At 43.7% G+C, this 13,884-nt stretch overlaps 1 protein-coding gene across 1 annotated transcript; it reads left to right on the top strand.

Annotated features, from left to right (window-relative positions):
- The first annotated feature begins 1,177 nt into the window (after window positions 1–1,177).
- tmem59l (transmembrane protein 59-like) lies at window positions 1,178–13,561 on the top strand. The gene is made up of 8 exons (XM_071921957.2): window positions 1,178–1,416; window positions 2,892–2,997; window positions 4,140–4,234; window positions 4,429–4,581; window positions 10,422–10,527; window positions 10,786–10,900; window positions 11,163–11,280; window positions 11,519–13,561. Exons 1-8 carry the CDS (start codon window positions 1,252–1,254, stop codon window positions 11,675–11,677), a joined length of 1,017 nt encoding a protein of 338 aa, XP_071778058.1. The 5' UTR covers window positions 1,178–1,251; the 3' UTR covers window positions 11,678–13,561.
- The last annotated feature ends 323 nt before the right edge of the window (window positions 13,562–13,884 follow it).

The following is a 13,884-nucleotide window of genomic DNA, read 5'->3' as shown; positions in this document are numbered from 1 at the left end:
GCAGCACAAGGTTTGCTTTTAACTCAAGTGTGGCTTTGCTTGGTGCACGCCTCGACAGCTAAAACATTCAAGTTGATACTGTATGCTCCTCCCTTGTTTTCCCACACAGTCATAAGTCATTATTGCTCCCCAATTTGTCCCCTCCCAGGCCGCCACCCCCCACCCCCCACCCCCACCCCCCCGCACACACATACACACACACAATAAGAATGAAAAGCAAAACCTAATTACCGTACATGACACACTTTGAGCTGTCTTTTATTCACTATGTAGATTTAGCAGCGATACCTGTATTTACGGACTGTAATGGCCAGTGGTTTAGTAGCTGATGTGGTGATGGCTTTAATAAACTTATTCGTGTAATCCATACAACTGCGATACCAAAAGCATCTATTAGTGTAATAGGCCTGTTAATAAACCCACCTAAACTCAGCTGACCTACTTTTTTTTTATTGTGCTACACAAATCTTTAGGGCATAAATCCATGGTATGAATAGTAGCAAGTCGTACCAAAGTGATGTAAGTTATATGGTCTTGTAAGGGAAATTTAGGAAATATTATCACATTTTTGTTTATTTAGGCTAATACTATGTATACAATGTAATACAAATATAGCCTAATAGTTTATTGGTTATTCTTGGTAGTTTTCCTTATGATGTTGACCAACTGGTGGTCACAGTTTACCACCTTTTATGTTCCACTACATCAGTGGCAGAAACTAGCTGAGGTCACTCACTGTATTAGTGCTCCTTTTTTATCCAGACCCCACGAAACCGATTTGTGGCTTATTTCTGTGTAGATTTCTCATAAACTGAAATACTATAGTGATTCGTAGCCGGCATGTGACCCAATAAATTCAGCTGACAATTGTGACATTGATTATGTATGAGCAATCAATAATGCAATAAACAGTTGAAACAAATTGCCCATCTGCCTGCTCCGTGCTGGACATCTGCCACCAGCGGCTTGGCCCACATCAACTATCTTTGCTACATTTTTATGAATGTCATCATTGCCATATTATGCACTGCAGTGAGGCTGTTCTGCAGGTTGGGTGGGGGGTGGGGGGTGCGCAGCGTGTGCGTGATGATGATGTGCGTGACGACACGACGAACAGAAGCAGATCAGCAGAGCAGATAGGACCCGGGCTGAGGCAGCAGCATCCAGACCAGCAGCACCACCACAAAGGAGCTCACCGAGGCGCCAGCGCTGGTTGAAGCTTGCTGATCTCATCTCTGATCCGGCTTTGAGATGCTCCGGCTCGGCGGCAGGATGTGTGGTTTCTCTGCCCTGCTCTCGGTGCTTGTTGCGGGGTTAGCGGCGGCATCCTCAGACCTGTTTGACAACCAACTGGGCGACATCAATTACTGCAAAAAGCAATGCCAGCTTACCATCAAAAACAAAAGCCCTGCTAAAGTAAGTTATCCTGTATTATGCCGTAGCCTAGGCTCCTCTGCAGAGCGGTGCTTCCCGTAATCAGCACCAAGCTGACAGCTAGTCGCTGCCATCCGACATTTCAGCGTCTGTAACGAAATGTAAAACAGTGCATCCGACATCGACAAACAAGACGCAACTCTTTTAATGTGAAATGGATGCATTAAATGTGTTTGGGTCTGTGCGTACTGACGGGCCATCCATGCACCAGGAGGCTGGCTCCGATTTTTCGCTGCATCCTGATGGACGTTACGGTGCACAATTAGGCCGAAAATATTGATGCAGCTCGTTGTCTCGTGCACATTAATCCTCGTCCAAGAAGTGACTTGCGTTAAATCAACTAATCTTGGGACGCGCTTGTAATCAGCTGGGCTAATAATTAATAATTTCTTAATCCGCAATTAAGATCCGCGAGGCCAAGCGGGGTACAGGCTATGGAGAACCAGTGAGAGCATGCGATTGTAAAGCATGTAGACTTAATGAAGAATAATCTTTTATTACCAGTTTATACAATGTCCTAGTGCATGCAGAGTAAAGGCCAGATTGCACTAGACCAGGACGCAGCATGGCTGTGCATTTGATAAGGGGGTTTTGTGGCTCACAGCCTTGCCTAGATTTCTTGTGTCGGATGTTTTTCTTCCACCTCCTCCTCATCTTCTGCTCGCCTCAGGTGTGGTTCAGACATCATGCGGGGCAGCAGGAGCAGAGCGGAGCTGCAAAATGGATCACAGCCGCAAAACTCCGCACAGTCACCTGCTGTCTCACAAGTCTCTCAAGTGTTGGCTTTGCTATTATGATTGGAAACGAGCGTCTTGTGCATATGTCTGTCCAGATGTTGAGTTTATGGTTATTACTGGACACTGTGGAGCTGCTGAATAAGCAAACAAATTGGACACTGTGTCATGGGTTTGGGATGAACAGCTTTCTTGACTCCTTGTGAATAAGCAGGGAAACGCAGTAAAGAGAAACGACTGCACGCACAAGGCTGTGACATGTAATATGCCTATAAACCGTTCATGGTCTCTCCTGTTCCCAGAGAAATCACAAGTGGGCGCTATTTCGTTATGTTGCAGAGAGAGAGGGCAGTGTGAAGAGAGGAAGTAAATCTTCCTCCCTCACCACAACATTCTCCTGCACTAGTTTATGCAACTGGCTCATTTTCAATGTGTTTCTTTCACAAACACTGTAGGCCTCTTATCAACTCAGAGGCTGCAGTTTATGACTAGCTATAATATAACAGCTGTACCATATAATTAAAAGACGCCATAACCCATCCATGTCATATTTTGTGACAAAGTTATCGTAGGTTTAAGTGCATGCAAGTGTGCAGGAGACATCTCTAACTTTGGCATCTCTCTCTGTCTCTGTCTCTGTCTCTGTCTCTGTCTCTCTCTCTCTCTCTCTCTCTCTCTCTCTCTCTCTCTCTCTCTCTCATTCTTTTCTGGCCTGGCTGGTAGGACTCCATAATGAACGCCTGTCACCGCGGCTGTCGTCTCTACTCCATCTGCCAGTTTGTCAACGGCAACGCTGGCTTCAATACCAGCAGGGAGGAGTGTCAGGGAGGTAAGTCAGTCTGTCAGTCTGTCTGTCTGTCTGTTTGTTTGACTGACTGAGTATGTGTGTGTGTGTGTGTGTGTGTGTGTGTGTGTGTGTTGCAAGGGGGGGTGTAATTGAGATGTAGGTCTCACTGTCTGGCTGTCTGTTGACAGTCACATACTGTAGCTGTGCAGAGGTTCAGAATGACTCTGCTCATCCCAGTGGACAGTCCCAAAATGCAGGAGAGTGGACTGCCCTCTCCCCTTTAAAAAATATGCTGTACATATCAATTTAATATCATGAATTTTGAGCCTTAACACAAAACACCCCAGCAAGCATTTGATGGACGACAATGTGTAGAAGGTGGCCAAGTCCGACCCTCAGGTTTACATGACATGCAGGTTCAACTTCAACCTAAACAAGTGCAAAATTTGACAGTATGATATTATGGCATGGTACAAAATCATTTGGACTAATATTAGAAAGATATTTAGACTGTAATTCCACAAAACGATGCAGGTAGTAGCTACAGACATTGTCTCAACTTTCAGTTTGGCACTGTATTCACAGAGGTTTTCAACATCGGTGCAGGCTGTCATATCAACATCTATTAAACGTCAAAATGTTTGATGTGACTTCCAAATATTGTATTGTTTTCTTTTCTCTCACTGATGTCAGTAAAAAGCCGGCAGACTCAGTGGGTAGTGTCTGGGTGTGTGAGGCTGTTCACCCAGTTTGGATTGCTCTATTGGAAATAAATGATATGATTTGCTGTCCAGACAGCAGATGCCCCAATGCCCCCCATTTTAATGATGGAAACCTGGAGTAAGTTGTCTCTGTAGGGGCCAACACATAGAACGCCTCCATTGCATCTTCATCTATCTTCCCCACATAAACACCCAATGTGTCCATCACTTTCATTTCTCCTTCTTCTCTTTTACCCAACTAACTGTATCTCTATATTCCCACTCCCTTTCATGCTTGTTCTTTCTCTTTTCACTCCTCCATTTGCCCTCTCAACCCCCTCTCCCTCCCTTTCTTCTTTCATGCTTCTTCTTTCATGCTGCACAACTCCCCCACATTCCCTCGCTTTCTCTCTCTCTCTCTCTCTCTCTCTCTCTCTCTCTCTCTCTCTCTCTCTCTCTCTCTCTCTCTCTCTCTCTCTCCAGCCTGCCAGGAGGCATATATTAAGCTGTTGGAACAGGAGGCCTGCAGTACCGGCTGTGCCAGCCAACCCTCTGAACCTGAGATCAAGAGGAGGAAGGTGAGAATGGTCACTCAGCATTCTGTGGCCGCACACATAAATGAATGCAGGTACCTGGGCCAGATTGACTTGGGATTTTTGGATACCGATGTCAGTATTTGGAGACACAGGTGTATATGCGCGTACTCATGCACACACACACACACAACACGTTCCTACCCTGGTGATACAGTGTCCTGCCCTCTCCTGTGCAGCTCAAGGCCCTGACCCACCGTCCTAAACCCCCCTCTGTCATGGAGGCTGTGTCCAGCTGGTGCAATGACATCGTCAGCTCTGCCCAGAGCTTCATCTCCTCCACTTGGACCTTTTACCTGCAGGCCGACGACGGCAAGGTAGTGGTCTTCCAGGTAAGAACAATCTCCAGTATCTCCCGGACAGGCAGGTTTTGCATTTTGGGACATATCGGTTGTCTTTCTTTCACTTGGTAAAAAGTATGTATCTCCGATTGAACCATGGAGGCTTTTATTTTTATAGCTGTATAAGATAAAAGCTTTAAGTAATATCCCACGACTTGTCCATATAAATAAATGTCTGTTTTGCTACTCTCTGTTAAATAGAAGAAGAACTGGGGAGTTAGCAAGAGCAGCGATAGCCACCATGGCTGAACAGACAAAGAAAAAGACCAATACTCAAACTTCATGAACAGAAAACCCAAAGAAAAAGACTCACAGTACTGGCCGCACTGTTTGATTGACAGGTGATCTTTGGGAAGTGCAGTGCGAAAACACTTCAGCAATGACCGCTTGGCATCTAAGTGTCACCAAAAAAACAAAACAAAACAGGAACTAGCATTAAAGACATGCTAAAAGAGGAGCACAAAATGATGGAGCCATAAGCATAATGCGTAGCTCATTATGATCTTAAAATAAAAAGCATTCTTTTGTACCAAATTCGTTGTCCTGGGTCTTCAGTGTGTGATCACAGCCATAAATATGTACAATTTTTTTGCTCCTTTGATGTTTTTCTTGCCGTCACAGCACCTCTCGACTGCACAAGTTTTTTTTTTCCTTTTTTGCATGCTAAAAGAGTTTGGGCAATTTTTCAGAAATGCAATACATAAATTCATCCAGAATATCAACCGTGGTTTATTCAAGCTTTGAAATGAACTTTGTTTTGATATTCGCTGTAGAACTGGAAAATTTCACTCTGAATATCGACACTGACAACAGAGTCAGATGCTGCTTCAAGTGGCTGAGTTTAAACGTTACAACAACATTCCCATTTTTCATTCAGTTTTATGTTTTAAACTGGAGGTTAAAAGCCATGTCAATAGACCTCTAAAGAATATTGCTTGAGCTAACCTCTCACTCCCTGTAAAGATTTTGAAATATACCCTATGGTCTATGGTGCCTTTGAGCTTGGGTCGCTGCCAAAACATCTCACACCCCATTTTAGAGTCAGTGTATCTGTGAAGGTTGAGTGAACAAGGGCACAGCGGGGCGGGGACGAGGTTCTTGAGCACAGTGCACCGCAGAACAATTCAAACACCACTTTAATTGTTTAAAAATGTCCTGTTTTATTATATTACTGCCCCCAGCGCCATGCATATTTGATAATTGGCGGGGCTTGCTGTGGTGAACTTGCCTCAGGATGGAAACACACTGCAAAATTGAAGAGACTTAACTTAAAGGAGAAATTGACTGCACTGATGGATAAAGTTCTGGCGGAGGCATATAAATAATTAGCAGCAAGATCTTCCAAACTTTAGAGCTTCATGGAATTTGACAAACTGAATAGACCAGACAGACTCATTGCTCATGGCTCGACTGAACTTGCAAACGTCCTTTAATTTGCACTTCTACACTCAAGCCATATATTAAAGCTATAATGAGAATGGGTCTCTCTAACCACCGGGCTACCCTACCATCTCCTTCAAATTTCAAAGCCTGGAGTGAGAAATGTGCATCTCTCTCTGAGGATTTCTCAAACCTTGATCTGGAAAATGTGATTAGGATGGCAATTGTACTTAGAGCAGCCTATAGGAAATCTTATAGTGTTTATGCAGCCTAACCCATACAGAAAAGGGCTTTCACATAATAGAGGACTCTGTGTGTAAATGCTTAATCAGTTATCAGTTATGGGAAGCTGTGGGCAGACTGGTTGAATCCACAGAGAGGCGCATAAGAGGCCGGTGCAGCCCCACCTCATATAGAGATGCAGTGGCAACATAACATGAAATTACCAAACTTTCTTTAGGGCTCAGTGATGGATGTGTTCGTTTTATGGCAGTGACATGCTAGCTGAAGCTGCGAGGGGAAGCCAGGCTCCACAGGGCTGTGAGAAGGCTAGCAGGCCTGTGTTTAGTGGGCAGCTGGCGTACCGCCACCCACTTGACAGATTGACTTTCTGAGTACAGAAACAACAGAAAAAGTCCAGCGAAGTTGAGGGACAGCAGAGGGGGAAAAACCAAGCCATCGCCGCCTGCAATACAAATCATGTTGTGTGGACATCCATAATGAGCAGAGTGTCCACACACACCCATCTGTATGTCAGTGTTTGGGAGTGTGTGTGTGTGTGTGTGTGTGTGTGTGTGTGAGTGTGTGTGGGTTTGTGTGTGTACGAAGGGTATGAAGATAACTAGTCATGTGCAGCCTCAAGCATCATAAAAAACAAACAGGAGGCTGCAAGTAACCAATCTGCGGTAACAGTATGTTCAGATTATACAGACATTTACGTCAGAACTCAACCAGAACTCTACCGGGAAATGGGTAGTTTAAGGTAATTTTAGGAGGAGGACGTCATCGAAGTTGTCCTCGGAAAATAGATAAAAATGCATTCTTTTGCTATCTTGTAATTTTTGAGGAAATATTAGTTAAAAACAGCCCTTTACTTCACTCGTTCCCCCCTCTCTACCCCCTTGTTATTTTGACAAATCAGCCTGTGATACTGCAACAGTTTGGAAGTGTATTGGACAAAAATGAGTCGATTAAAGACTTCCTCCAACTGAGCTGTGTAGTGTTAGTGGGCTGGCTTGCGGAACAAATTGAACTTGGTCTCTTTGTCCATGAAGTATAAGGCTGAATACAAAGAGAGAAGTCCCTACCCCATTTTTTTCTTGACAATTGCATTAGTCATTCTGCCGGAATGAACTCTAAAGAAACAAACCCTGCAGAGAACAGAGAGTACCAGTGATGTAACAGCTTTTGATAGAAGTGTGAGTTCGACTTGTGATGCTACACAGAAATGAATGTCGATGTCTTTTCTCAACTTAGTTTACTCATCCAGTCACAAAAGATGTGATTTAATTGCACACATGCACACATCTGCATATGCCGGGCACATTCAAGCGCTGACGACATGCACATGTCAGCATACATCCACACACACAGACACACATGCACACACACATGGGTATGTCTGCATGTGTCTTCGGCCTTGTCTGAACACTGTCACATTTCACCTACAGATAGGAAGGCTTTCCTCAGTAGAAATTGATTCATTTCCAGGTTTGAATGACAAGGCACTTGGAGGAATACACTGAATATCTATAGGCTACTTTTCACACTATTTTGAGTATTGGCTAAAACTCTTTTTAGCCGAGACTTTTTAGTGACACATAATAGTCACTTGATTGTAGGTTGAGTATCAGCATTGGACTCTCTGAATAAAGTGTGACCGCGATAACTTTAACCAGAAATGGAAAACAAGAAGAGCACAACAATAGACGCATGTCAGAATTTGCTCTTGGATCGAATTCAGCATAATGAAATTATTATGTTGTGGATAAACATACATGGATGGATAGTATGTGGTAGGTTTGTTGAATTCCGTATGCAAATTTTGTGAATTTAGCTCTCAGCCACAGATTCACTAATTACCCAAGATAATCTAAGTGTATAAGAAAGAGGCCAGCATCAGCTCCCTCCAGGCTGTTTGTCTATCTCTGAGTGTTGGGCTCAGGATGGAGATCATGTATAGAAGCTGTGTAAATCATAACGAATGAGACAAAATGAGCTGATAATGGAGGATTTAGGATAAGACCTTCACAGATTGCTAGGTGTTAGCCTTTCTATGCCTTGCCCTGAGGTTTATTCAGCGCAGACGGCCCACTGTGCCAGGAGTATACCGAGGTGATCAGGGATAATCAAGACATTTTCCTTTTGATACAAAGGTTGTAAACACAGACTCCCAAGGAAGAGGGCCCTCTGCTGTGATTTGTGGGTGATGAGGAGGAGGAGGAGGAGGAGGAGGGTGAGTGCTTAGAAAGGGGTTGACATTTCGTTTCAGACGACCTCACCTCGTTGCCAGTGTGGTTTTTCTACTGTCCTCAGTTCATCCAGAACTGTGCAGTACATCGCATCCAAAGCAAAAACAGAATCCATACAGATCTAAAAACAACCAAATAAGGGAAGTGAGATTCTGTCTAAATGTACCCACCACCCCCTCCGCCTTCCTCTCTCTCTGTCTCTTTATGGTTGAGAGGTTTCTAAACTCCCAAACCCCCACATCTCTCTCTCTCTCTCTCTCTCTCTCTCTCTCTCTCTCGCTCTCTAAAGCCAAAGCACCTTTTGCATTCCCTCTCATAATGCATGACAGATGCAGATCAGCCCCCACTCATTCTGATGGCTAGATCTCTTCGGTCTGCAGCCAATGAGAATCATCCCCCTCAGATGTGCCCTTGTCCCCCAGTCTGCTGCATCTGGTTTCAATGCACTCTCTTAAAAAAACATTGCTTGCTTGGGGTAATAAAACCGGTTGTGAAATAAGTCAGTCAACAGAAAAAGTTTGGAGGATTGTAAATGTTTTGGGAAACAAACTAACCAACCATGTTTCCACGTTTGACTACTGTTGCAGTATGTCACATTTGGTCTTGTTATTCTAGACCAGTGATTCAGATCGATCATTAAATTGTTCAAAAGCACACGGATCAATCATTTCCTAAATGAAGTAATGCCTTATGCTACCAGCAAATCAGTATGAAGCCATGAATGAGTTTAGCTGGTTCATCATTATAGTATGAGACACAACAGGACACTTCAAAGTCCATTGATCCAGTGAACTGTCAGAAGCGCAAAATACTGGGAGGTTGACACCACTGCAGTGGGATATATTGAAGAGGTGTGTGTGTGTGTGTGTGTGTGAGAGAGAGAGAGAGAGAGAGTGTGCGTGTGCAATTGCATTGTTACAACTGGCTACGGCTGCTGTTGTAGTGGAGGGAGGGTCAGCAGCGGGGAACCAAAATCCTGTTTTAATGAGTTCTCCAGGGGAACCAGAAACACAGCGCACATAATGAAACACACAACAATGCAAACACTGACAGCAGGCTCTGTGTGTGTGTGTGTGTGTGTGTGTAAGTACAGTATGTATACGTGGGGATGTGCCGTTTGCGTCTAACTGATGTGCATTCTCTCACACAGTGTATAATAGTTGTTTTAAAAGCCGTCTTTCAGTGGTTTTCTCCTGGGTCAAGTGGCTTTTCACTAACTGTGGTTTGGGTGGGCGAGGAACAGATGAGAGACAGAGAAGCAGACATATTGAGCAGACTGGAAAATAGACATGGAGATCACTAGTTGCCGGGCAATTTGATTTAGTTACACAACCATATTGCATCTTCAAAATTTGATGTAATAACAGTGTTATCATATTATTAGTGTTCACAATATGAAAAGTGCTGTACAAATTGCTATAATTTTTCACTGAACAGTGAAATAAAGTATTACATCATTCACTATCTACCATCCAAATAAAACGAAGGCTAGACTAAAGAGAACATTGGACTCCTATCTCCTTTTTTGAAGATTATTTTGTTGCATTTCTGCTTTATTGGACATTCACAGTACAGAGACAGGAGAGATGGGAGAGATAGAGGGATGATATGTGACAAAGGTCTTGGTTTGGATTCAAACTCACATTTTTCATCACATTTTTGTGGTATTCGCCTTCGACCACTGAGCCACCAGGACACCGCTCCTATCTCCTATTTAACAAAATGTTAAGTAACTGTCTGAAATGTAAAAATTGAACATTCATCTTTGGGTAACCTCTCCTCACGTTGTTTGGAATTCATCTCCTGTGGTGTTTCTCTCTGTCCCGTTTAGTTTCCCATCCAACTATTCTTAGTCGGAGCTCCTCTGTGGTCTGACCACACTGTGTTAAACAGACCCTTTTCTGTCAGTTCTGCTGGTGAATTACCGTGGTGTAATTGCTACTATGATGGCTGAGTGTGTTTGTTGTTGCTGCTCCTCAGAGCCAGCCAGAGATGGAGTACTCTCTGCCCGAGCTGCAGGCACCGCGGTCCAACGTGGCCGACAAACCCTGGCCTCAGGTCCACTCTCACACCCAGAGACCCCACGGTGAGAACACACACACACACACACACACACACACACACACACACACACCTAGTGCACTTAAACACACACTCACAAAACGCATTATTTACTCCTTTCTGCTGCTGCCTGCTGGACTCTTAAATTAGTGTTTACTGTTCTTTACATTCCCCTGGGATTCTGCGCCGCCTGTAGCCAAGCGCTGGTTTATTCCCCCGTCAGGTGACTCAGACTGAACCGAATTCAGCTTTAATCAGTTTCATTTAATGAATTGTGGGGCAGGTGTGAGAGGGCACGGAGAGAAGGGAGCATCCAAAGCAGGAGGCAAAGGGAAGCACCCTGTCCAGCATGCGGACGATCCCACGGCTGAGCACGACTTCCTGGGCTGCATGTCAAGGTGAGCTGGAGTGAAGAGGAGCAGCATTACGCTGCTGACAGCCCAGTTAAATTCACCAACTGTTTAACTGGGCCATCTGCAAGGTGTATGACCAAGTATGGATGTAATACACTTTCCTCACGTTTATTTATCTAGGCTAGGCCCATTGAGGTCAAGGATTTCTTACAAGGGAGGCCAGCCTAAATTATTCAATTTCTTTTTTCATACCGTCCCCTCACCCCCTGTCTCTTTCTCTCTTCCTCCTCCCTCTTCTGTTCTCCAGGCGTTCAGGTCTTCCGCGGTGGATTTTAGCGGCCTGTCTCTTCCTTTCCATCATGGTCATGTTGTGGCTTAGCTGCGCCAGCCTCGTCACCGCGCCAGAGCAGCACATCAAGACGCAGGTACACACACAGATAAGCACGCTCACACACATATGTACACACATGAGAAGCAATGACTTTATCACCTGAAGGCTGCAGGTTCAAATCCACAACCCGGGAAGGGCTCTAAACTCCCGATGTGTAGGTCCCAGCGGCCAAAATTGGAAGACTGTGGTTCATATTGCTGTAAAATTATGGGATTTTTCTACTTGCTGCCTGTTTTCACACTGATATCACTGACTTCTTTGTGTCTTTCTAGCTGAGTATCAACGGCGACAAAGAGTTTCTGGACGATGCCCACAAAGTCAACCCGTACCACCTGACTCCTGTGATTGCCGTCGCCGTGAAACAGTCCGAGGAGAGCCAGGAGGCGGGACCACTGCCGGTCAAAGTCGACCTCAACAAAACATGCGTTTAGAAGGGGACCAATGGGAGAGCAGCTAGCGATCTTGTTTCCCAGGGTAACCACGTCTAAAATTCCCGGCCCTTGGCGAAAGGGGTGAAACAAACACATCACAAGACTCACACACTCAGTCACCAGGTCTTTTTTTAATATGTTTTTAAGAGCATGGCACCCTCCCGCCCTTAAAGATTACATTGTCGAAACATCTGAGTGGATCTGACGGGGTTTTCAGTTGGTCATGCGTTTCCTTGTACAGTACAGATTTCATGAAATCATTCTGATCCATCCTCAGACCTAACTTTGTACTTACAGTGATCAAACTGCTCATTGCTTATCGATAGGTCGATGTAAAGTAACGACTAAATGTAACTACTCACAGTGTCTCCGAGCCTCGCCGGAGACAAGGAGAGAGGATGGATTACTGCTGAAAGCTTTTCAAAGCATTTTTTATGTCTAGTGCGGACAAGAGAGGACACACACTGAGATTCAATTTGGAGATGAATTCAAATTTCCTCGTTCTCGCAGACAGTTTGAATTAATTGATGACTCGCCGAGAGGGGGAAAAAGGTAGAGAGAGAAGCAGAGAGGGAGAGAGAGAGGGGGAAAGAAAGATGAATGAAAGGATGAGCAAAACACTTGGAGAGCACTCTTGTGAGCGCTGCAGGAAACAGACACTCCAGCTCACTGTTTATGGTCTGTTTGATAATCAGCAATGTGAAGCGGTTGGCAATATTGTCTCCTTAAATATTCCACCTTGAATGGAAGCCCTAAAAAGCTAATAGTCTATAAATTGAAAATCCATTTTTGTCTTTCCTCACACAGCATAAAATAATTCTCATATGAGCAACCCGATCTCACTGAATTCAGACATTTGTCAAACAAAGGCATATCTGCTCTGAAAAACTATAGTATGCCTGCTGGTACCTTCTTCTGCGTGTGTGTGTGTGTGTGTGTGTGTGTGTGTGTCTGGGTGTGCGGTTTTGTCTGTATGCATGTGTTTGTCTGCACACGAGCATGCATTAATGCAAATTTGTGGGGGAACAGATTCACAAAACGAAAAATAAAAACTTACGACTGGATTCAAAATTGGAGGCTCCGTTTGAGAATGAGCAACTATGTTTATTTATTTTTGTTTCTGTATTTATTCCGAATCAGCGACATGAGTTACCTGTTAAATAGTGTTATTGAAGTGCCATGTACAGTAAATTCATCATACAAATGTAATTGCTATGTCTGTAAAATACATTCTAACACTTTTTCCAGAAGTGGAAAGAGACACAGAGGGGGGGAAATTGCGCTTATTATGTATTATTATGATCATGTTATTACTCTAATATCACTTAAAGAGTTCTTAGCTCTTAAATGTGCCATGTGCTTTCTAATAGTCGACTATTTTGTATGTCATAGGAGCACATACTGAAGGGATAGCCTCTGTAACAATGTGTAATGCAAGGCTTTTAGCATAGACCTTTGTTATTGAACAGAGTTGCACAGTCTTAGAGAAGATTTTCCGTTTTCCTCTCAGTGCTTTTGATGTCCAGTAATGCTCTCTTTTAATCCAGGCTATGTAGACAATACACAGTGCATGCTAGTGACGCTTCACCAGTTTATCTTAACCGCCCATAGCAGTATGGCAGGACTCTACTGTAGACTTGTGATTTTTTGTGTTGCTATTTACTGTAAACGTTGAATAGAATGTGTAATAATCAATAAGAATGACAATATTTTCATGATTCACAGGATTTAAGGGAAGATCTCTAATCAAAAAGCCATTCAGTATCAGTGCTGGTTCTAATGGAAGGCATATCATGTGGAATATCATAGGAATTTCAAACTGTACCGTTTCCTTTTTACTGGTCTGTTTATTTTCAATGAAATGATACTTACAACATGATGAATAAAGTGTTTTCATGGTAAATAAATCTGTGACTCGAAAGTGGGCTTTTTTTTTTTAAATATTGATCATGCGAAATAGACAGTTCAACCTGGATACTGTAGCTAGATCAATAGCAAGATAGGTAGCTGAATAGATATTTGAACTCAGTATAGGTCATTCAATTTCCTTTCAAAATCACAATACCAAATACTAAGACTGGTGATTTTCAGAAAGAATTCAGTTGTACAAAAACCCACCAAGGACATCTGGAAGTCGTTTGTAGCCCTCCTGCACAGACATAAAACACACACGCACACGCACACACACACACATACACGCACACATG

This window comes from Centroberyx gerrardi, chromosome 9 (genome assembly GCF_048128805.1).
Source record: "Centroberyx gerrardi isolate f3 chromosome 9, fCenGer3.hap1.cur.20231027, whole genome shotgun sequence".
In the NCBI taxonomy this organism is placed as follows: Eukaryota; Metazoa; Chordata; class Actinopteri; order Beryciformes; family Berycidae; genus Centroberyx; species Centroberyx gerrardi.
The sequence above is the reverse complement of the archived record's forward strand: the minus strand, read 5'-3'. Positions and strand labels throughout refer to the sequence as shown.

Excerpts from the sequence above, each read along its gene's own strand:
- tmem59l (XM_071921957.2), top strand. The coding sequence starts at position 1,252 with ATGCTCCGGCTCGGCGGCAGGATGTGTGGTTTCTCTGCCCTGCTCTCG. Across the intron at positions 4,235-4,428 it reads CTGAGATCAAGAGGAGGAAG|CTCAAGGCCCTGACCCACCG; the intron begins GTGAGAATGGTC and ends TCTCCTGTGCAG. Across the intron at positions 11,281-11,518 it reads AGCAGCACATCAAGACGCAG|CTGAGTATCAACGGCGACAA; the intron begins GTACACACACAG and ends GTGTCTTTCTAG.